This window comes from Hyla sarda, chromosome 10 (genome assembly GCF_029499605.1).
Source record: "Hyla sarda isolate aHylSar1 chromosome 10, aHylSar1.hap1, whole genome shotgun sequence".
Lineage (NCBI taxonomy): Eukaryota > Metazoa > Chordata > Amphibia > Anura > Hylidae > Hyla > Hyla sarda.
The window spans coordinates 143,009,581-143,033,655 of NC_079198.1; the positions used below are offsets into that span (position 1 = coordinate 143,009,581).

Genomic DNA, 24,075 nt, shown 5'->3' on the forward strand with positions numbered 1-24,075 from the left:
TTCCTGTGCCTCCCGCCGTGGAGGCTATGCAGGTCGACCGGTCTCGCCTGACACCTCAAGAGAGGACACGACGCCGCATGGAGAACCTCTGCCTGTACTGTGCTAGTACCGAACACTTCCTGAGGGATTGTCCTATCCGTCCTCCCCGCCTGGAAAGACGTACGCTGACTCCGCACAAAGGTGAGACAATCCTTGATGTCTACTCTGCTTCTCCACGTCTTACTGTGCCTGTGCGGATGTCTGCCTCTGCCTTCTCCTTCTCTACTGTGGCCTTCTTGGACTCTGGATCTGCAGGAAATTTTATTTTGGCCTCTCTCGTCAACAGGTTCAACATCCCAGTGACCAGTCTCGCCAGACCCCTTTACATCAATTGTGTAAACAATGAAAGATTGGACTGTACCATACGTTTCCGCACGGAGCCCCTTCTAATGAGCATCGGATCTCATCACGAGAGGATTGAACTTTTGGTCCTCCCCAATTGCACCTCGGAAATTCTCCTTGGACTTCCCTGGCTTCAACTTCATTCCCCAACCCTGGATTGGTCCACTGGGGAGATCAAGAGTTGGGGGCCCTCTTGTTCCAAGGACTGTCTAAAACCGGTTCCCAGTAACCCTTGCCGTGACTCTGTGGTTCCTCCAGTAACCGGTCTCCCTAAGGCCTATATGGACTTCGCGGATGTTTTCTGCAAAAAACAAGCGGAGACTCTACCTCCTCACAGGCCTTATGATTGTCCTATCGACCTCCTCCCGGGCACTACTCCACCCCGGGGCAGAATTTATCCTCTCTCTGCCCCAGAGACTCTTGCCATGTCTGAATACGTCCAGGAAAATTTAAAAAAGGGCTTTATCCGTAAATCCTCCTCTCCTGCCGGAGCCGGATTTTTCTTTGTGTCCAAAAAAGATGGCTCCCTACGTCCTTGCATTGACTACCGCGGTCTTAATAAAATCACGGTTAAGAACCGCTACCCCCTACCCCTCATCTCTGAACTCTTTGATCGCCTCCAAGGTGCCCACATCTTTACTAAATTGGACTTAAGAGGCGCCTATAACCTCATCCGCATCAGAGAGGGGGATGAGTGGAAAACAGCATTTAACACCAGAGATGGACACTTTGAGTATCTGGTCATGCCCTTTGGCCTGTGCAACGCCCCTGCTGTCTTCCAAGACTTTGTTAATGAAATTTTTCGTGATCTGTTATACTCTTGTGTTGTTGTATATCTGGATGATATCCTAATTTTTTCGGCCAATCTAGAAGAACACCGCCAGCATGTCCGTATGGTTCTTCAGAGACTTCGTGACAATCAACTCTATGCTAAAATTGAGAAATGTCTGTTTGAATGCCAATCTCTTCCTTTTCTAGGATATTTGGTCTCTGGCCAGGGACTACAAATGGATCCAGACAAACTCTCTGCCGTCTTAGATTGGCCACGCCCCTCCGGACTCCGTGCTATCCAACGCTTTTTGGGGTTCGCCAATTATTACAGGCAATTTATTCCACATTTTTCTACCCTTGTGGCTCCTATCGTGGCTTTAACCAAAAAAAATGCCGATCCCAAGTCCTGGCCTCCTCAAGCGGAAGACGCCTTTAAACGACTCAAGTCTGCCTTTTCTTCGGCTCCCGTGCTCTCCAGACCTGACCCTTCCAAACCCTTCCTACTGGAGGTTGATGCCTCCTCAGTGGGAGCTGGAGCTGTTCTTCTACAGAAAAATTCTTCCGGGCATGCCGTCACATTTTTCGTCTTCACGGGTTGCCTACGCAGATCGTCTCGGATAGAGGTGTCCAATTCGTGTCTAAATTCTGGAGGGCTCTCTGTAAACAACTCAAGATTAAATTAAATTTTTCTTCTGCATACCATCCCCAGTCCAATGGACAAGTAGAAAGAATTAACCAGGTCTTGGGTGATTATTTGCGACATTTTGTTTCCTCCCGCCAGGATGACTGGGCAGATCTCCTTCCATGGGCCGAATTCTCGTATAACTTCAGAGTCTCTGAATCTTCCTCCAAATCCCCATTTTTCGTGGTGTACGGCCGTCACCCTCTTCCCCCCCTCCCTACCCCCTTGCCCTCTGGTCTACCCGCTGTGGATGAAATTTCTCGTGACCTTTCCATCATATGGAGAGAGACCCAAAATTCTCTCTTACAGGCTTCATCACGCATGAAGAAGTTCGCAGATAAGAAAAGAAGAGCTCCTCCCGTTTTTTCCCCTGGAGACAAGGTATGGCTCTCCGCTAAATATGTCCGCTTCCGTGTCCCTAGCTACAAGTTGGGACCACGCTATCTTGGTCCTTTCAAAGTTTTGTGTCAAATTAATCCTGTCTCTTACAAACTTCTTCTTCCTCCTTCTCTTCGTATCCCTAATGCCTTTCACGTCTCTCTTCTTAAACCACTCATCCTCAACCGTTTTTCTCCCAAATCTGTTCCTCCCACTCCTGTTTCCGGCTCCTCGGACATCTTCTCTGTCAAAGAGATCTTAGCCTCTAAAAAGGTCAGAGGGAAAACTTTTTTTTTAGTGGACTGGGAGGGTTGTGGTCCTGAAGAGAGATCCTGGGAACCTGAGGACAACATCCTAGACAAAAGTCTGCTCCTCAGGTTCTCAGGCTCTAAGAAGAGGGGGAGACCCAAGGGGGGGGGTACTGTTACGCCGAGCGCTCTGGGTCCCCGCTCCTCCCCGGAGCGCTCGCTACACTCTCCCCGCTGCAGCGCTCCGGTCAGATCCACTGACCCGGGGCGCTGCGATTCCGCTTCCAGCCGGGATGCGATTCGCGATGCGGGTAGCGCCCGCTCGCGATGCGCACCCCGGCTCCCGTACCTGACTCGCTCTCCCTCGGTCCTGTCCCGGCGCGTGCGGCCCCGCTCCCTAGGGCGCGCGCGCGCCGGGTCTTTGCGATTTAAAGGGCCACTGCGCCGCTGATTGGCGCAGTGATTCCAATTAGTGTCTTCACCTGTGCACTTCCCTATATCACCTCACTTCCCCTGCACTTCCTTGCCGGATCTTGTTGCCATTGTGCCAGTGAAAGCGTTTCCTTGTGTGTTCCTAGCCTGTGTTCCAGACCTCCTGCCGTTGCCCCTGACTACGATCCTTGCTGCCTGCCCCGACCTTCTGCTACGTCCGACCTTGCTTCTGTCTACTCCCTTGTACCGCGCCTATCTTCAGCAGCCTGAGAGGTGAGCCGTTGCTAGTGGATACGACCTGGTCACTACCGCCGCAGCAAGACCATCCCGCTTTGCGGCGGGCTCTGGTGAAAACCAGTAGTGACTTAGAACCGGTCCACTAGCACGGTCCACGCCAATCCCTCTCCGGCACAGAGGATCCACTACCTGCCAGCCGGCATCGTGACAGCCACATTCTGCCACCGGGGTCAGGGGAAAAACAGTAAATTTAATTTATAGTGATAGCCTGCACTAGCTGGTTTAGGTCTTGTATACAATACTTGCCTAAACTTGTGCAGAAACCATGATTTCTGATGAGCCAGGAGAAGAAGCCTCCCATCACCTCCCACCGCCCCCCGCCTCCCACCGATTCCTTCCTCAGCTGCCAGAAGATAATGACTTCCTGCTCTGTATCTATTGGCTTAATTTGTTCCTCACTGACTTCCTGCTCTGTATCTATTGGCTTAATTTGTTCCTCACTGACTTCCTGCTCTGTACCTATTGGCTGAAGCTGCTCCTCACTGACTTCCTGCTGTGTATCTATTGGCTGAAGATGCTCCTCACTGACTTCCTGCTCTTTATCTATTGGCTGAAGCTGCTCCTTACTGACTTCCTGCTCTGTACCTATTGGCTGAAGATGCTCCTCACTGACTTCCTGCTCTGTATGGCTCTGTATCTATTGGCTGAAGCTGCTCCCGAATATGAGGACGAATATTTGTACCATATTTGTGAAATTCGAATAATCGTTATATTCGTGAAATTTTTTTGAATTGCGAAATTTCGCTATTGCGAATGCAAAATTAATTGCAAAATTTTGTTCGTCTGCGAATGCGTGCTATAACATCATGTGAGGGACATTGCTAGGGACGTTGCTAAGCTCTGAAAACTGTGCTTGCAGAACTCTCATTGGCTCACAGGCATAAGTAGGGCGGAATTTCCATGAATATTCGCATGCATAAACCTTTCGCCTCACAGTCTCATCCCTGGGTCTTTAATGAAATGATACAAGCATTTGCATTTATCAGTCGAAGGAGATCCCTACAATGTGCTCAGTTTTTTAAACAGTTTGAAAAAAAGATTAATATTCGTAATAGCAGACTTTAATCACGAAATTCGTAATATTCATGAATTTGCGAATAGAGATGAGCGAACTTACAGTAAATTCGATTCATCACGAACTTCTCGGCTCGGCAGTTGATGACTTTTCCTGCATAAATTAGTTCAGCCTTCAGGTGCTCCCGTGGGCTGGAAAAGGTGGATACAGTCCTAGGAGACTCTTTCCTAGGAATGTATCCACCTTTTCCAGCCCACCGGAGCACCTGAAGGCTGAACTAATTTACGCAGGATAAGTCATCAACTGCCGAGCCGAGAAGTTCGTGACAAATCGAATTTACTGTAAGTTCGCTCATCTCTATTCGCGAATATGGGATATTCGCGACGAATATTTGAATTGCGAATATTTGTGAGCAACACTACTACTCACTGACTTCCTGCTGTGTATCTATTGGCTGAAGTTGCTCCTCACTGACTTCCTGCTGTGCATCTATTGGCTGAAGCTGCTCCTCACTGACTTCCTGCTGTGTATCTATTGGCTGAAGCTGCTCCTCACTGACTTCCTGCTGTGTATCTATTGGCTGAAGCTGCTCCTCACTGACTTCCTGCTGTGTATCTATTGGCTGAAGTTGCTCCTCACTAACTTTGTGCTCTGTATCCATTGGATGAAGTTGCTCCTCACTGACTTCCTGCTGTGTATCTATTGGCTGAAGCTGCTCCTCATTGACTTCCTGCTGTGTATCTATTGGCTGAAGCTGCTCCTCACTGACTTCCTGCTGTGTATCTATTGGCTGAAGTTGCTCCTCACTAACTTTGTGCTCTGTATCCATTGGATGAAGTTGCTCCTCACTGAATTCCTGCTGTGTATCTATTGGCTGAAGCTGCTCCTCACTGACTTCCTGCTGTGTATCTATTGGCTGAAGCTGCTCCTCACTGACTTTCTGCTCTGACCCTTTTAGTGTTGTTTATGTTTATTTTTGTGTTGTTTATGTTTGTGTTGTTTATGTGTTGTATATGTTTCAATTTAAAACTAATAAAAAATATTAAATCGACTTTCTGCTCTGTAGCTATTGGCTAAAGCTTCATTAGCGACACCCCTTCAATCATCATGTAAAATGTATAGATGCGAGCGGTTTTCTCCTGCGCTCGCATCTCTGCAATAGATAGGTCGATCACAGTGGGTGCCAGGAGTAACACCTGCTGTGATCTGTCCTTAACTGCAGGTACTACTGCTCCCAACATGGAGCACACTCTGCTACATGCTGGCAGCTGTAGTACATGCATTAATAGATAGATCACAGTGGGTGTCACTTCTGACACTCGAAGCGATCATCCGGTATATTGTATACATGCGGGCGGCTGGCCGCTCTTCTCTGGTCCCAGTGTAGTATGAGTATATGCCGTATATATACACCTATTATTCATATTTCCCGCAGAGAGCTGTGATTGGCTGGAACCATCTGGCCAATCACAGCTCTCTGCACAAAATATGAATAAGTGATGTGAATTCTATTCACATCACTGGCCGGCCGGAGTATAGTGCAGAGATGCGAGTGCAGGAGAAAGCCGCTCCATTTCTGCAATAGATAGGACAATCGCATTGGGTGTCAGGAGTGACACCCAGGGCGATCTGTCTATTAGTACAGTTACTACAGCTCCCATCATGGAACAGTCTGTTCCATGCTGGGAGTAAAAAAATTAAAATAAAAAAATAGAGAGAAAAATACATTACTTAATTACAATACTTAGTTAATTATGAAAAATATATAATTTTTACATTTAAATGGCCCCTTTCAAATTTTTATTACTGTCGACTACATTTTTAGGTCCCTGACCACCCACATAAACTGATCCCTGTTTAAAAATTAACATTTACATTTTTGTTCGTCTTTCAATTTTCAGGAGCGTGCAGGGACCAGAAAGTTCAGCGCTTAATATTAAAAATGAATTAGGAGTGCATTTCATAATTTTTTTTCTTGTTTTTGCTCTAAATCATTATTTATTTTCACTTTACTTTTTAGCCCCATTTATAAAAAAAATTTCGGGCATTGTGCTGCCATGAATAATTGCGAAGGTCAGAGATGAGCCGAGGACAGGGACATCAGTAATATCTATACTACAGTAGGCAAAAAAGACTGAGTTTCCCTAATTTACCAAAAATCCATAAATTTACAGAGGTCTTCTATCAGAAATCAAAGATACTTCAAATTGTAATTTGCGGAGGCAGATGGCTGGGACAGTAATGTATACAGTCATTATTGTCCCGGCCATCTGCTTCTGCTGCTTCTGCTTACAATGTGTGTTTCACTTTTTTCTCTAAATTTTTTTAGGTAGCACTACTGTTTCCAGCATGGCACAGACTGTTCCATGATGGGAGCTGTAGTACCTGTACTAATAGACAGATCGCCCCGGTTGTCACTTCTGACACCCAATGCGATTGTCCTTTCTATTGCAGAGATGGAGCGGCTTTCTCCTGCGTTCGCATCTCTGCACTATACTCTGTCCGGCCAGTGATGTGAATAGTATTCACATGACTTATTCATATTTCCCGCAGAGAGACTTGATTGGCCAGATGGTTCCAGCCAATCTCTGTAGGAAATATGAATAATTGGTATATATACGGCATATACTCATACTACAGTAGGACCAGAGAAGAGCAGCCGGCCCGCATCTATACAAGACGATCGCAGCGGGTGTCAGAAGTGACACCCGTGGCAATCTGTCTATTAATGCAGGTACTACAGCTCCCAGCATGGAGCAGAGTGTGCTCCATGTTGGGAGCAGTAGTTCCTGCAGTTGAGGACAGATCACAGCGGGTGTCACTCCTGACACCCGATGCGATCGTCCTATGTAGATGCGAGAAAGCGGCCCGCATCTATACATTATACAGGATGATTGCAGCGGGTGTCAGGAGTGACACCCGATGCGATCTGTCTGTTAGCACAAGCGCTACCACTCCCATCATGGAACATGTCTGTTCCATGCTGGGAGTGGTAGTACTACCTAAAAAATGTAAAAAAAAAAAAATAGAGAAAAAAAAGTGAAGCACACACACACACACTTTATTAAACACATAATTATAATGCATTACTAATAAAATTTGCCAAGAATTTATTGGGATCGAATTGATTTAAAAAAAAAAAAAAAAAAAAAAAAACGGCGAATAAAATGTTTTAAAATTTAGCTCATCTCTAACTATAAGCACATCCCCCACCTGTGGACGTCGGGCCCTAATACCACCCTCATGGAGTCTGTTTCTGACAGTTTAAGTGGACACATGCACATTTGTTGCCTGCTGGAGGTCATTTTGCAGGGCTCTGGCAGTGCTCCTCCTGCTCCTCCTTGCGCTGCTGGGTTGTTGCCCTCCTACAGCCTCCTCCACATCGCCTGATGTACTGGCCTGTCTTCTGGTAGCGCCTCCATGCTCTGGACAATACGCTGACAGACACAGCAAACCTTCTTGCCACAGCTCGATTGATGTGCCATCTTGGATGAGCTGCACTACGTGAGCCACTTGTGTGGGTTGTAGACTCCGTCTCATGCTACCACTAGAGTGAAAGCACCGCCAGCATTCAAAAGTGACCAAAACATCAGCCAGAAAGCATAGGAACTGAGAAGTGGTCTGTGGTCACCACCTGCAGAACCACTCCTTTATTGGGGGTGTCTTGCTAATTGCCTATAATTTCCACGTGTTGTCTGTTCCATGTGAAATTGATTGTCAATCAGTGTTCTTCCTGAGTGGACAGTGGGATCTCACACAAGTGTCAGTGACTTGGAGTTACATTGTGTTGTTTAAGTGTTGTTCAGAATTTCTTATGGTAGTTCGGAGACTCTCCTACCCCTTGTTCAGCAATAATCAAGCTGACAGAAGATAGACAGCTTTTAACACCTTGTTACTATTGCAGCTGATGCAGCAATACAAAAAACGCATCTCTTCTGGCTTCTTTTGAGACTTTGGTGGGTACACATAAAGTTGCACACAGCCTTTCAGTTTTCACTTTGCAGTGATTGCGAATTTATGAAGTGCGAATGTCCAAAATGTCGCAAGTCAAAGCCAGGTTAGACTTGCTTACAAAAATGCGTTTGGAGAGTACTTTTAAAAAATTGCCCAAAAATTTACAAAAAAAGTGAGCCAAAACAAAAATGACTTTAAAACTCACTTTGCAAAGACAACAATCATAAATGTCCCCGATTGTATTCAAAATCATGTGGATAGTAGTGTTGAGCGGCATAGGCCATATTCGAATTCGCGAATATTCGCAAATATATGGACGAATATTCATCATATATTCGCGAATATTCGCATATTCGTAATATCCTCGATTTATTTTCGCATATGCGAAACTTCGCATATGCGAAAATCAGCATAAGCAAAAATTTGCATATGCGAAAATTCGCACACCAGTCTCACACAGTAGTATTAGAGCCTTCTTTACACCACATAAGCTGGAAGCAGAGAGGGATGATCACTGTGATGTGTACTGTGGAAAAAAAAAAAGACGAATATTCGTAATTACGAATATATAGCGCTATATTCGCGAATATTTGCGAATTCGCAAATATGCGATATTCACGAATAAAATTTTTATTGCGAATATTCGCGAGCAACACTAGTGGATAGGGGATACAATTTTAAGCGCTGGAGAACCCCTTTAAGTGTGGACACATCTGTACGTTCCCGAAAATGATGCCATAAAAAATTACAGCCTATTTAAAAAAATATATAAACCTCCTCCGACTATGTAGGAAGAAAAGAAAAAACAAGTTTGGTAATTGGAAAAAAAATATCCTGAAGGCCAAAATAGTCCGTGTCCTTGTTCATCTTCATGACAGGGAGGATTCTGGGTATACCGTATTTTTCGCCCTATAGGACGCACCGGCATATAAAACGCACCCAATTTTAAAGGTGCAAAATCTAGAAAAAAAAAGATTCTGAACCCAACAGTGATCTTCAACCTGCCGACCTCCAGTTGTTGCAAAACTACAACTTCCAGCATGCCCGGACAGCCGTTGGCTGTCCGGGCATGCTGGGAGTTGTAGTTTTGCAACATATGGAGTTCAGCAGGTTGAAGACCACTGGTATAGGAGGTAATACTCATGTGTCCCCGCCGCTCTGGAAAGTCACCGCTGTCCTGGATGTCGCTCTATCGCTGTCGCCGCGTCCCCGTGGTGTCCCCGACGCTCCAGACGTCTTCTTCCCCGGGATCCACGCTCTCCATCGCCGTCATCACATCACCGTCATCACATCGCCGTCATCACGTCGCTACGCACGCCGCTCCTGTTGGATGACGGGACGGCGTGCGCGACGACATGATGATGTCGAAGGAGAGCACCAGCCATGCAGGGGATCCCGGCACGGAGCAGACACCGAGGAGGCAGGTAAGGTCCCTCCCGGTGTCCTGTAAGCTGTTCGGGACGCCGCAATTTCACCGCGGCGGTCCCGAACAGCCCGACTGAGCAGCCGGGTTAGTGTTATTTTTGCTTCAGACGCGGCGGTCAGCTCTGATCGCCGCGTCTGAAGGGTCAATACAGGGCATCACCGTGATCGGTTATGTCCTGTATTAGCCGCGGGTCCCGGCCGTTGAATGCCGCAGGGACCGCCGCGATAGGTGTGTATTCACCGTATAAGACGCACCAACTCCCCCCCCCCCCCAGTTTTGGGGAAGAAAAAGTGCGTCTTATACGGCAAAAGATACGGTAATATCATGTGCTCCATGTCACCAGGTCATAGTTCAGATACTGACAGAATAATTCCCACCTAAAACTTTAATAATAATGCATAAAACTATGGTATTTCCGCAAGTATTCCGCCCTTGTTCCGGATGAATTTTCCACCCCCAATTCAAAGCGGAAATCTATAGCAGAAAACAGTGGGAGTGCACTAAGGACTAAAAGTTTGGCCCCTTTTGGACCATTTAGTCACTTGACCAGAACCAGATAAAAATTCTGACTAAACACCATACGGAAATTCCGCCTGAAATCCGCTTCCAATCTGCCTCAATTCTGCGTTGAGTAAAAATCCTCCTTCAAATTGAAGTCAATGGGATTCTGTGGGGAAAATCCACCTGAAAAAAGAGGACCACCGTTCTTCATGCGGACATTCGAAAGCGAAAATTCTGCTCACAAATTCCGCTTCAAAAATTCCGAAGTGTGAATGGGTGCACGGCAAACTCCTTGACTCACATGTACATTTTAGGAAGTGGAATTTCTGTCTGCAATTTGAAAATGGAATTGCAGGCAGAAATTCCGTAGTGTGAAACCGAGCCTAATAGTTTAAATTGAAAGGGTCTGTCCAGAGAAATTTTAGAATGTTAAAACTGAGGGTAAGATTTAAAACTAAATTGATAAAAATTATAATAATAATAACAAAAATATATAATAATAATAAAAATATGTATTCACCTGCCGCATACCCTGTGGACACCGTTCTAATGGTTCTGGTCACATTGCTTAGAGCGTCTCTGTTCCTCCCATATAAAGTGCCCACTCACTGTCCACAGCTAATCATTGGAGGAGCGGACACTTCCTATGTATCAGGACAAGGATCAGGAAGATCGGAGCAGCAGGACAAGCACTGTTAGGACAGCACTGATAGGGAGTTCCCGGCAGATGAGTACTTGCTGCGACCCTGAGCACTTCTAAATGTAAAAAATGTTTTCTCTGGACAACATTATATCTTTTTACAGCACTGCCTCTAATGGTGAAGTAGAGTAATGCAAGGGGCTGGTTCTTCATAATATGCTGACTAGATTTGTGAGTTCATTTAATCGATAAGGGGGAGGTATATGGGACATATTATTTAATATTTATTAACCCCTTAAAGGGGTGCTCCACTGCCCCAGCAATCAGAACATTTTGTTCTGAATGCTGGGTGCGGGCTGAAGGGGTTGTGCCGTCACGGCCACGCCCATTGTGACATCACACCACACCCCTTCAATGCAAATCTATGGGAGGGGGCGTAGCAGTCGCAGCCCGCACCCAGCGTTTGGAACAAAATGTTCCGAATGCTGGGGCAGTGGAGTACCCCTTTGAGGACACAGCCCATTTTGGTATTGAGGACACAGAAAAAGTTAAGAGCCAAAACTCTTTTATTATTCCACCCACAGACCCCTATGAGACTTTTTAATTACTGATTATCAGTCACATCACAATACAGAAAAAAAGGAATAAAAAGTGATTAAAAAGTCACATATACACAAAAGTGACCCATATAAAAAGTGCAGATCACAGTGAAGATAATGACCCTTAAACAACGGTGTATACAGAAAAATAGGAAAGTTATAGGGGGTCAGAATAGGGCAGTATTAATCATACTTTCTTTTTTTTTTAAAGCAATACAATAAAAGTAAGTCTGTAACCATAGTGATCGCTTTTGATCGTATTGATCCACAGAATAAAGAAAACATGTACAGTATTAAAAAAAATAAATTGCAAAATTGTGCTTTTCAATTTCCCACCATAAATAATATTTGATTGTGCTGTACAATCGATTTTTATAGTTCAAAAATGTCTGCATGCAACAATATATAATATGTTTATTTATATTATATTTTTTTTCTTATTTGTTTGCGGAATAGGAAAAGAAGGGATTACATTTTTTTAATTTGGGAAGGGTCTTTTTAAAACTTTTTTTTTGCTACCTTTATATATGTTTTAAAGGGGTACTCCGGTGAAAAACATCTTATTTTTTTATCAACTGGTGCCAGAAGGTTAAACAGATTTGTAAATAAAAAATCTTAACCCTTCCAGTACTGATCAGCTGCTGTATGCTTCACAGGAAGTGAAATTTATTTTCTGTCTGACCACAGTGCTCTCTGTTCACACCTCTGTCTGTTTCAGGAACTGTCCAGAGCAGGATGAGTTTGCTATGGGGATTTGCTCCTGCTCTTGACAGTTCCTGTGGAGCATACAGCAGCTGATAAGTACTGGAAGGGTTAATATTTTTAAATAGAAGTAATTTACAAATCTTTTTAATGTTCTGGCACCGGTTGATTTAAAAAAAGAATTGTTTTTCACCAGCGTACCCCTTTAAGTCCCTTGTATGTCCTAGTGCGCCAAGTACTAGGCAGCCAGGGCTTACAGTACATCCTGTGTCCTTTAGGGGTTACCTATAAGTGATTTTTCCTTCCTATTTCTTTTCCTTCCTATTTTTTTAACTTAGAAAAAATTAATACTTTAATTGCTTCAATAAGGATTAAGGAGTCCCCGCTGTGCACAATTATGTGGTGCTGTGGGTGGGCCAACTTATGTAGTTGTTGCTTTATGGCACAGTGTATGCCACAGTAGAGAATTAGAAAAACCTTAGTTTGGAAACTTCCTGCTGTACGCTGGCTACTACACCCGTACCAGTTCACTTTCTCTGGCTCTACTCTGGCCCCTGTTAGACCCTATAGTCCAGCCTCACCTCTGCTGCTGCTACCTTTAACTAGGCCTTGAAAACTTTGAAAAACCTACATTTTCAAACCTCCTGCTGTACGCTGGTTATTTTTAATCATCTCCTCCTGCTGAATGCTGACTACTAATAGCCTGCCTCCTCCTGCTGTACACTTACTACTACTTTTGCCGTCTCCTGCTGCATGCTTGCTACTATAGCAATAAGTCTGTCATCACCCTTGCTGCTGGTAGTTTCAACCAGGCCTACACAAAAATATATAATTCTTCTTCACTATTTTGGGACATCAATCCTGCTTCAACTTCCAAAAAAGGAAACATTTTTTAAACACTTCACATGTCATCATATGCCATCTCCCTCACTTGCTAGACTCAAAACCTGTTGTTATTGCCGAAAAGGGATAATTTTTAGAATGGTGGAAAAGAGTCATGCCATCTTTTTGCCTTGCCAAACTCCCATTGCTGCTCCCGAAAGGCTAATTTTTGGCACACTTGGAAAAATCACTGTGCCTTCTGATACCTCTGTGTGCATCATAACTCCGGCAGGCATCTACCAACAACCAGGGATACTTTATGCAGCTTTATTTTAGTGTAAATAAACCTAAAAAAAATCTGTGAGTGCATTAAAGAAGTTGTTACCATGTGTTACCGCATGTCCAATAACTGAGCCCTAAAACCACTGTAAAACTACTTCCTAACAGTGCTATACAGGGGTTTAGAGCTATTAGAATGAGGTAGGAACATGTTTAGGGGCTTATTTCATTTCCGGTTCATGTCAAATCATTAAGACCAGATCCTAAGAGTTCATAAAAGTTTGGTGAGTCTGTGAGTCCATGAGTTCAAAAGTTCTCTCTTCTCTAATTCTCACTAAATTCTGAGGTGCATTGTTCTTTATGAGGGTTACTGCTGTTTATATTTAATTGCAATGTTCCCCATTACAGTAATTTACTTGTAGGTAAATCCCATTTTCACACTGCTGTTGTGTTCTGCTAATGGGAGTGTTGGCGGCCATTCTATCCAGGAGTTGAGTGGAGAATAAAATACCAGACACCCGATGGACCCCATTCAAGTCAATGATGTCTGCTGTGCTCATTTATCACAAAAAAAAAAAATCCTTAAACCCTTAACGACGCAGGACGTATATTTACGTCCTGCGCCGGCTCCCGCGATATGAAGCGGGATCGCGCCGCGATCCCCCATCATATCGCGTTGGTCCCGGCGCTCATCAACGGCTGGGACCCGCGGCTAATACCACACATCGCTGATCGTGGCGATGTGAGGTATTAACCCTTTAGAAGCGGCGGTCAAAGCTGACCGCCACTTCTAAAGCGAAAGTGACCCGACTGCTCAGTCGGGCTGTTCGGGACCGCCACGGTGAAATCGCGGCGACCCGAACAGCTGGCAGGACACCGGGAGGGCCCTTACCTGCCTCCTCGGTGTCCGATCTGCGAATGACTACTCCGTGCCTGAGATCCAGGCAGGAGCAGTCAAGCGCCGATAACACTGATCACAGGCGTCTTAATACACGCCTGTGATCTGTGTAAAAGATCAGTGTGTGCAGTGTTATAGGTCCCTATGGGATAACAATGATCAGTATAAGAGATCAGTGTGTGCAGTGTTATAGGTCCCTATGGGATAACAATGATCAGTATAAGAGATCAGTGTGTGCAGTGTTATAGGTCCCTATGGGATAACAATGATCAGTATAAGAGATCAGTGTGTGCAGTGTTATAGGTCCCTATGGGAGCTATAACACTGCAAAAAAATTTAAAAAAAAAAGTGTTAATAAAGGTCATTTAACCCCTTCCCTAATAAAAGTTTGAATCACCCCCCTTTTCCCATAAAAAAAATAAAACAGTGTAAAAAAATAAATAAACAAACATATGTGGTATCGCCGCGTGCGTTAATTTCCAAAATATAAAAATATATCATTAATTAAACCGTATGGTCAATGGCGTACGCGCAAAAAAATTCCAAAGTCAACAAAAGCGCATTTTTGGTCACTTTTTATACCATTAAAAAATGAATAAAAAGTGATCAAAAAGCGAACAAAACAAAAATCATACCGATAAAACTTCAGATCACGGCGCAAAAAATGAGTCCTCATACCGCCCTGTATATGGAAAAATAAAAAAGTTATAGGGGTCAGAAGATGACATTTTTAAACGTATACATTTTCCTGCATGTAGTTATGATTTTTTCCAGAAGTGCGACAAAATCCAACCTATATAAGTAGGGGATCATTTTAACCGTATGGACCTACAGAATAATGATAAGGTGTCATTTTTACCGAAATATGCACTGCGTAGAAACGGAACCCCCCAAAAGTTACAAAATGGCATTTTTTCTTCGATTTTGTCGCACAATGATTTTTTTTTACGTTTCGCCGTGCATTTTTGGGTAAAATGACTAATGTCACTGCAAAGTAGAATTGGCAACGCAGAAAATAAGCCATAATATGGATTTTTAGGTGGAAAATTGAAAGGGTTATGATTTTTAAAAGGTAAGGAGGAAAAAACGAAAGTGCAAAAACGGAAAACCCTGAGTCCTTAACCCCTTAAGGACGCAGGACGTAAATGTACGTCCTGGTGAGGTGGTACTTAACGCACCAGGACGTACATTTACGTCCTAAGCATAACCGCGGGCATCGGAGCGATGCCCGTGTCATGCGCGGCTGATCCCGGCTGCTAATCGCAGCCAGGGACCCGCCGGCAATGGCCGACGCCCGCGATCTCGCGGGCGTCCGCCATTAACCCCTCAGGTGCCGGGATCAATACAGATCCCGGCATCTGCGGGAGTTCGCGATTAAAATGAACGATCGGATCGCCCGCAGCGCTGCTGCGGGGATCCGATCATTCATAACGCCGCACGGAGGTCCCCTCTCCTTCCTCCGTGCGGCTCCCGGCGTCTCCTGCTCTGGTCTGTGATCGAGCAGACCAGAGCAGGAGATGACCGATAATACTGATCTGTTCTATGTCCTATACATAGAACAGATCAGTATTAGCAATCATGGTATTGCTATGAATAGTCCCCTATGGGGACTATTCAAGTGTAAAAAAAAATGTAAAAAAATTTAAAAGTAAAAGTAAAAAAAAAGTGAAAAATCCCCTCCCCCAATAAAAAAGTAAAACGTCCGTTTTTTCCTATTTTACCCCCAAAAAGCGTAAAAAACATTTTTTATAGACATATTTGGTATCGCCGCATGCGTAAATGTCCAAACTATTAAAATAAAATGTTAATGATCCCGTACGGTGAACGGCGTGAACGAAAAAAATTTTAAAAAGTCCAAAATTCCTACTTTTTTAATACATTTTATTAAAAAAAAAATTATAAAAAATGTATTAAAATTTTTTTATATACAAATGTGGTATCAAAAAAAAGTACAGATCATGGCGCATAAAATGAGCCCCCATACCGCCGCTTATACTGAAAAATAAAAAAGTTATAGGTCATCAAAATAAAGGGATTATAAACGTACTAATTTGGTTAAAAAGTTTGTGATTTTTTTTAAGCGCAACAATAATATAAAAGTATATAATAATGGGTATCATTTTAATCGTATTGACCCTCAGAATAAAGAACACATGTCATTTTTACCAGAAATTGTACGGCGTGAAAACAAAACCTTCCAAAATTAGCAAAATTGCGTTTTTCGTTTTAATTTCCCCACAAAAATAGTGTTTTTTGGTTGCGCCATACATTTTATGATATAATGAGTGATGTCATTACAAAGGACAACTGGTCACGCAAAAAATAAGCCCTCATACTAGTCTGTGGATGAAAATATAAAAGAGTTATGATTTTTAGAAGGCGAGGAGGAAAAAATGAAAACGTAAAAATTAAATTGTCTGAGTCCTTAAGGCCAAAATGGGCTGAGTCCTTAAGGGGTTAAGGGGTTAATGAGTCGGAACACAACAGCCGTGTGAACCTAGTATAAAAGGGGTTGGTGCTGTCTGGGGAAGAAATGTCTTATATCCCTGAAGGGCCCAGAAGACAGATGGGAAGACTTGGGGTCAGCCTGTCCAGTGAGTGCACCAGCACCTCTTATGTCTGCACATGTGGGATTCTGGAGGCCTCCGGCTACTGGGTCCTTAAAGAGAGAGAGAAATCTCCAGACAGATCAAGATTACTGGTATATAGGCTAATATTTTTGCATCTCAAACTGAATCACCTAACAGAGGTCAAAGGTATCCAGATATGGAATACATACATATATAGGCATGACAAACAGATAGATGATAGATAGATAGATAGATAGATAGATAGATAGTTAGATATGAGATAGATAGATAGATAGATAGGAGATAGATAGATAGGAGATAGATAGATATGAGATAGATAGATATGAGATAGATAGATAGATAGATAGATAGATAGATAGATAGATAGATAGATAGATAGATATGAGATAGATAGATATGAGATAGATAGATATGAGATAGATAGATATGAGATAGATAGATATGAGATAGATAGATATGAGATAGATAGATATGAGATAGATAGATTGATAGATAGATATGAGATAGATAGATAGATAGATAGATAGATATGAGATAGATAGATATGAGATAGATAGATAGATAGATAGATATGAGATAGATAGATAGATAGATATGAGATAGATAGAAGTACATGTTCAGACTGCACTGAAGACTAAACCTTGTAGTTATACTATGATCTAAATTTAGTTTCTCTTTCAAGTGACATTTCTGAACTTGTTCTGCACCAAAAAAAAAAAAGGTTACTCCAAGTTCTAAGACTCCAGTAAAACACTTCAAAGGTCACATTCTGCGACTCACTTTGCATTTTGACAGCTGAGGTATAAATCATCCCTGACTAGAGCGAGAAATGACTTGTCATATGTGAGTCAGGACAAATGTGAGGGATGTCTCTACTATGGACAAATGGCGTGTTCAATAAACCCTTATATAAGGAAAAAATACCAGTCTATGACATGAATAAAGTATATAAACAGTATATATAAAGTGTATAAACAGTATATAGAAAGTATATATATAAATTGAATAAACAGTATATAGAAAGTATATATAAAGTGTATAAACAGTATATAGAAAGTACATATAAAGTGTATAAACAGTATATATAAAGTGTATAAACAGTATATAGAAAGTATATATAAAGTGTATAAACAGTATATATAAAGTGTATAAACAGTATATAGAAAGTATATATAAAGTGTATAAACAGTATATATAAAGTATATATAAAGTATATATAAAGTATATATAAAGTGTATAAACAGTATATATAAAGTGTATAAACAGTATATAGAAAGTATATATAAAGTGTATAAATAGTATATATAAAGTGTATAAACAGTATATAGAAAGTATATATAAAGTGTATAAACAGTATATATAAAGTGTATAAACAGTATATAGAAAGTATACATAAAGTGTATAAACAGTATATATAAAGTGTATAAACAGTATATAGAAAGTATATATAAAGTGTATAAACAGTATATAGAAAGTATATATAAAGTGTATAAACAGTATATAGAAAGTATATATAAAGTGTATAAACAGTATATAGAAAGTGTATTAACAGTATATAGAAAGTATATATAAAGTGTATAAACAGTATATATAAAGTGTATAAACAGTATATATAAAGTATATATAAAGTGTATAAACAGTATATATAAAGTATATATAAAGTGTATAAACAGTATATAGAAAGTATATATAAAAAGTATAAACAGTATATAGAAAGTATATATAAAGTGTATAAACAGTATATAGAAAGTATATATAAAGTGTATAAACAGTATATAGAAAGTATATATAAAGTGTATAAACAGTATATAGAAAGTATATATAAAGTGTATAAACAGTATATAGATATAAACAGTATATATAAAGTGTATAAACAGTATATATAAAGTGTATAAACAGTATATAAAAAGTGTATAAACAGTATATAGAAAGTATATATAAAGTGTATAAACAGTATATATAAAGTGTATAAACAGTATATAGATATAAACAGTATATATAAAGTGTATAAACAGTATATATAAAGTGTATAAACAGTATATAGATATAAACAGTATATAGAAAGTGTATAAACAGTATATAGAAAGTGCACTATCATGATTCCTGCAGAAATTAATCAGGCTTTTGTACTCCTAAAAATTTGTGATAGTTTTAGATACGATCTCACATCGCCTCCTGGGAGTTGTATTTCCTCTTTATTTGCTCGCTGGCTCTATGTAAATGATCTGAAATTCTCCTACGTCTCCAAAAACGTGTCTTAGGCCCCATTCACAGGCTGCAGGCTCCGGCACAACAAGCACTAGGACCAGTGTCTCCATAGACAGCAATATATTTCCTAATGGTAAATGTTTCCAGATGATTCCACAATATTCATGGTGGGGTTTCTGCCTTCCAACTATTCAGAACTAATTGACATCCATTTTTTATTTCATAAAAATCTGTCTCACAGGCACAGGATGGACTTGTATTGTTGTCTGGAGCACCCTCCACCCCCTCCATAGACTTGTATTGTTTTCTGAAGCTCCCTCCACCCCCTCCATAGACTTGTATTGTTGTCTGGAACTCCCTCCTCCCCCTCCATAGACTTGTATTGTTGTCTGGAGCTCCCTCCACCCCCTCCATAGACTTGTATTACTGTCTGGAACTCCCTCCTCCCCCTCCATAGACTTGTATTGTTGTCTGGAGCACCCTCCACCCCCTCCATAGACTTGTATTGTTTTCTGAAGCTCCCTCCACCCCCTCCATAGACTTGTATTGTTGTCTGGAACTCCCTCCTCCCCCTCCATAGACTTGTATTGTTGTCTGGAGCTCCCTCCTCCACCCTCCATAGACTTGTATTACTGTCTGGAGCTCCCTCCTCCACCCTCCATAGACTTGTATTACTGTCTGGAGCTCCCTCCTCCACCCTCCATAGACTTGTATTACTGTCTGGAGCTCCCTCCTCCACCCTCCATAGACTTGTATTACTGTCTGGAGCTCCCTCCTCCACCCTCCATAGACTTGTATTACTGTCTGGAGCTCCCTCCTCCACCCTTCATAGACTAGTATTGCTGTCTGGAGCTCCCTCCTCCACCCTCCATAGACTAGTATTGCTGTCTGGAGCTCCCTCCTCCACCCTCCATAGACTTGTATTGCTGTTTGCAGCTTCCTCCTTCCCCCTCCATAGACTTGTATTGCTGTCTGGAACTCCCTGCCCCCCCCTCCATAGACTTTTATTGCTGTCTGGAACTCCCTGCTCCCCCCTCTATAGACTTTTATTGCGATCTGAAGCTCCCTCCTTCCCCCTCCATAGACTTGTATTGCTTGTCTTGAGCTCCCTTCTACCCTTGCAAAAATTTGTATTGCTGTCTGGAACTCCCTCCTCCCCCTCGATAGACTTTTATTGCGATCTGAAGCTCCCTCCTTCCCCCTCCATAGACTTGTATTGCTTGTCTTGAGATCACTCCTTCCCCCTCCATAGACTTGTATTGCTGTCTGAAGCTCCCTCCTTTCCCTCCATAGACATGTATTGCTTGTCTTGAGCTCACTCCTTCCCCCTCCATAGACTTGTATTGCTGTCTGGAATTACCTGATCCCCCCTCCATAGACTTGTTATCTGTCTGAAGCTCCCTCCTCCCCCTCCATAGACATGTATTGCTTGTTTTGAGCTCACTCCTTCCCCCTCCATAGACTTGTATTGCTTGTCTGAAGCTCTTTTTTTCATTTCATAGACTTGTATTGCTTGTCTGGAGTTTCCGTATCCCCCTTTGTATCCTCCCTCCTCGCATCAGATTCAGAATTGTCATGGTAAATGTTTCCAGATGATTCCACAGTATTCATGGTGGGGTTTTTGCCTTCCGACTATTAAGAACTAATTGACATCCATTTTTTATTTTATAAAAATCTATCTCACAGACACATGACAGACTTGTATTGCTGTCTGGAGCTCCCCCCCCCCCCCCCCCCCCATAGACTTGTATTGCTGTCTGGAGCTCCCTCCACCCCCCCCCCCCCCCTCCATAGACTATTATTGCTGTCTGGAGCTCCCTCCTGCCCCCTCCATAGACTTGTATTGCTGTCTGGAGCTCCCTCCTGCCCCCTCCATAGACGTGTATTGCTGTCTGGAGCTCCCTCCTGCCCCCTCCATAGACTTGTATTGCTGTCTGGAGCTCCCTCCTGCCCCCTCCATAGACTTGTATTGCTGTCTGGAGCTCCCTCCTCCCCCCTCCATAGACTTGTATTGCTGTCTGGAGCTCCCTCCTGCCCCCTCCATAGACGTGTATTGCTGTCTGGAACTCCCTGCTCCCCACTCTTTAGACTTTTATTGCTTGTCTGAAGCTCCCTTCTTCCCCCTCCATAAACTTGTATTGCATTTCTTGAGCGCCCTTCTACCCTTGCATAGACTTGTATTGCTGTCTGGAACTCCTTCCTCCCCCTTCCATAGACTTGCATTTCTGCCTGAAGCTCCACCCTTCCCCCTCCATAGACTTGTATTGCTGTCTGGAGGTCACACCTTTCCCCTCCATAGACTTGTATTGCTTGTCTGAAGCTCCTTTATTTCATTTGATAGACTTGTATTGCTTGTCTGGAGTTTCCTTATCCCCCTTCATAGACTTGTATTGCTTGTCTTGAGCCCCCTACTTACCTTCCATAGCCTTGTATTGCTTGACCTAAGCTCCCTCCTCCCCTCTTTCATAGACCTGTAATGCTGTCTGGAGCTCCCTGCTCCCCCTCCATAGACTTGTATTGCTTGTCTGAAGCTCCCTCCTCCCCCCTCCATAGACTTGTATTGCTTGTCTGGAGCTCCCTCCTCCCCCCTCCACAGAGTTGTATTACTTTTTTAAAGCTCCCTCCTCCTAACTCCATAGACGTGTATTGCTTATTTAAAGCTCCCTTCTCCCCCTCCATAGACTTGTATTGCTTGTCTGAAGCTCCCTCCTCCCCCCTCCATAGACTTGTATTGCTTGTCTGAAGCTCCCTCCTCCCCCCTCCATAGACTTGTAATGCTTTTCTAAAGCTCCCTCCTACCCACTCCATAGACTTGTTTTGCAGACACAAGAAAAAGTTGATCTGATTTTCAGAGATTTAAGCAGCAGGATGAGGGGGCGGGATCAAAATTTGTGTAATAAGATATATAACAATGTTTCTTATATTCGCTTATATTGTTGATCTATGCAAAGTTTGTTTAGCTGCCTATTTAACGCACAACCCGTCTAGATCATGTGTCAGACGACTCATTAATAATAATATATAATAACATATTATACATCATAATGATACTAGCAATACCAGGCCTGACCACAAGGTGTACAGATGGGAGAATGTACTGTATGTCTATGAGAAGCTATATATTACAGGATCAGACTACACAGGTTTGTTTTGTTGTCTGTTACCATGGAGACATAGAAGTCTACTATATATCAGTCAGTAAGCCTCCAGCTGTTGCAAAACTATAACTATAAATCCCAGCATGCCCGGACAGCCGAAGGCTGTCCGGGCATGCTGGGATTTGTAGTTTTGCAAGAACTGGGAGCACACTGGTTGGGAAACACTGATATAGATGTATGTGTCTCCATGGTAACAGACAACAAAACAAACGTGTGTAGTCTGATCTCGCAATCCCGCTCCCTGTTATCTTTTCCCTTATATACCAAATGTATGTTGGGAATAAATAGGGAACATGATTGGAGAATCAGAATACACAGGGTTTGTTTTCCTTGATACCATGGAAACACATAGGTTTCCATGGCAGCTGTAAATCTAAAACGCCAACATATTTTAACGTGGGTTATTCTCAAATATTCTTCTTTTTTTCATTGTAGATGCATTAAAGCAGTAAAAAAAAAATAAAAAAAAGACAATTTGTAACAATTCATAAAATATACATAATATATTATTACAATATATATGCAAAATATTCTCTACGAATTTGATTTGAATATTGTTTCAGCTCCGAAAGGGGGGAAAAAAAAAAATCTCCTCTCAGAAAAGAAATTAGGTACAAATGAAATGCATCAATATTTTAACCTGGTGGAAAAATTTCTAAATATTTTGTTTGCATTAAAGCAGTTGTTAACTTACGTTATTTTTTTTATTTTTATTTTTTTAGTAAGAGCGGTACGTACCAGTATATAGAAACATGGCGTCTGCCCTGCCCTCAGGAAGAAAAACAGACTTCAGCCAGTCAGCAGGAGATTTCAAACCATTTCTCAGACACAAAGGCCACGGGAATTAGATGCCGATCAGAAGAAGTCGGTCTGCAGCGAGCAGAAAAAAGGGCTTGCGCGTGCTGGTACGTAACACACAACAAGCAAGCCTGGTCAGGCCTGCTGCGAAAAAAATGGCGATTCAAAAGACGTGTGCTCTAAACCAATGCTTTACTGGAGAGTTGGCCTCTCGTTCATACATAACAATAGAGGATTTCAATGTACAGTAGGAAGAATAGGAAATGATATATTCATGGATACTTACTGTGGTACTGCTACGTCTTCACCATGGAGGACACCGTTATGTGCTACCCGGTATATACGACAATCTACTGTAAATAAACTCTCTCTACTTCATGTTGTTTTGCGGATTGTCGTTGTTTCTTTTCTGTATTTTGATAAGCCTGACAAATAACTAAAAGGGGTTGTCTCATCTCGACAAACTCTATATGACAGTGGAGCCTGAATGAGGATCAGCTGATCATTGCAGGTTTGACTTATATGGTTCCTTAGTAGAGTTAAAAAAAAAGACCAGGGTCCATAATGTTCAACCAACAATAGGAGGAGATGGATGAAGGGAAGGGTATAGGGGTGGATAAGGAGGAGGGGTATGGGTAGATTAAGAGGAGGGGTATGAGTAGATTAAGAGGAGGGGTATGGGTAGATTGAGAGGAGGGGTATGGTGGATTAAGAGGAGGGGTATGGGTAGATTAAGAGGAGGGGTATGGGAGGATGAATGGGAGGGGTATGGGTGGATAAAGAGGAGGGGTATAGGAGGATGAAGGGGAGGGGTATGGGTGGATGAAGGGAAGATTTATGGGTGGATGAAGGGGAAGGGTATGAGTGGATGAAAGGGAGGGGTATGGGGGATGAAGGGGAGGGGTATTGGGGGATGAAGGGGAGGGGTATGGGGGGATAAAGAGGAGGGGTACGGGGGGATTAAGGGGAGGGGTATTGGGGGATTAAAGGGAGGGGTATGGAGGATTAATGGGAGGTGTATGGGTGGATTAAGGGGAGAGGTATGAGTGGATGAAGAGGAGGGGTATTCGGGGATAAAGAGAAGGGATATGAGTGGATGAGGGGAATGGGTATCGGTGGATAAAGAGGAGGGGTATGGGGAATGAAGAGTAGGGGTATGGGGGGAATAAAGAGGAGGGGTATGGGTGGATGAAAGGAAGATTTATGGGTGGATGAAGGGAAGGGGTATAGGTGGATGAAGAGGAGGGGTGTGGATGGATAAAGGGAAGGGGTATGGGTGGATGAAGAGGAGGGGT

At 42.7% G+C, this 24,075-nt stretch overlaps 1 protein-coding gene across 4 annotated transcripts in view; it reads right to left on the reverse strand.

The window, feature by feature from the left end:
* The window catches only part of AJAP1 (adherens junctions associated protein 1), a 325,555-nt gene that overhangs the window by 11,797 nt on the left and 289,683 nt on the right, over positions 1 to 24,075 (reverse strand). For 2 of the 4 annotated variants that reach the window (XM_056544512.1, XM_056544508.1), the window contains exon 5: positions 22,721 to 22,852. The exons of 1 other annotated variant lie outside the window; for it this stretch is intronic. In XM_056544512.1, coding sequence (XP_056400487.1) covers positions 22,780 to 22,852 — 73 coding nt within the window. In that variant the 3' untranslated portion in view covers positions 22,721 to 22,779. Of the gene's footprint in view, positions 1 to 22,720; positions 22,885 to 24,075 lie in introns of all 4 variants that reach the window. One more of the 4 variants, XM_056544509.1, reaches the window with a different exon arrangement.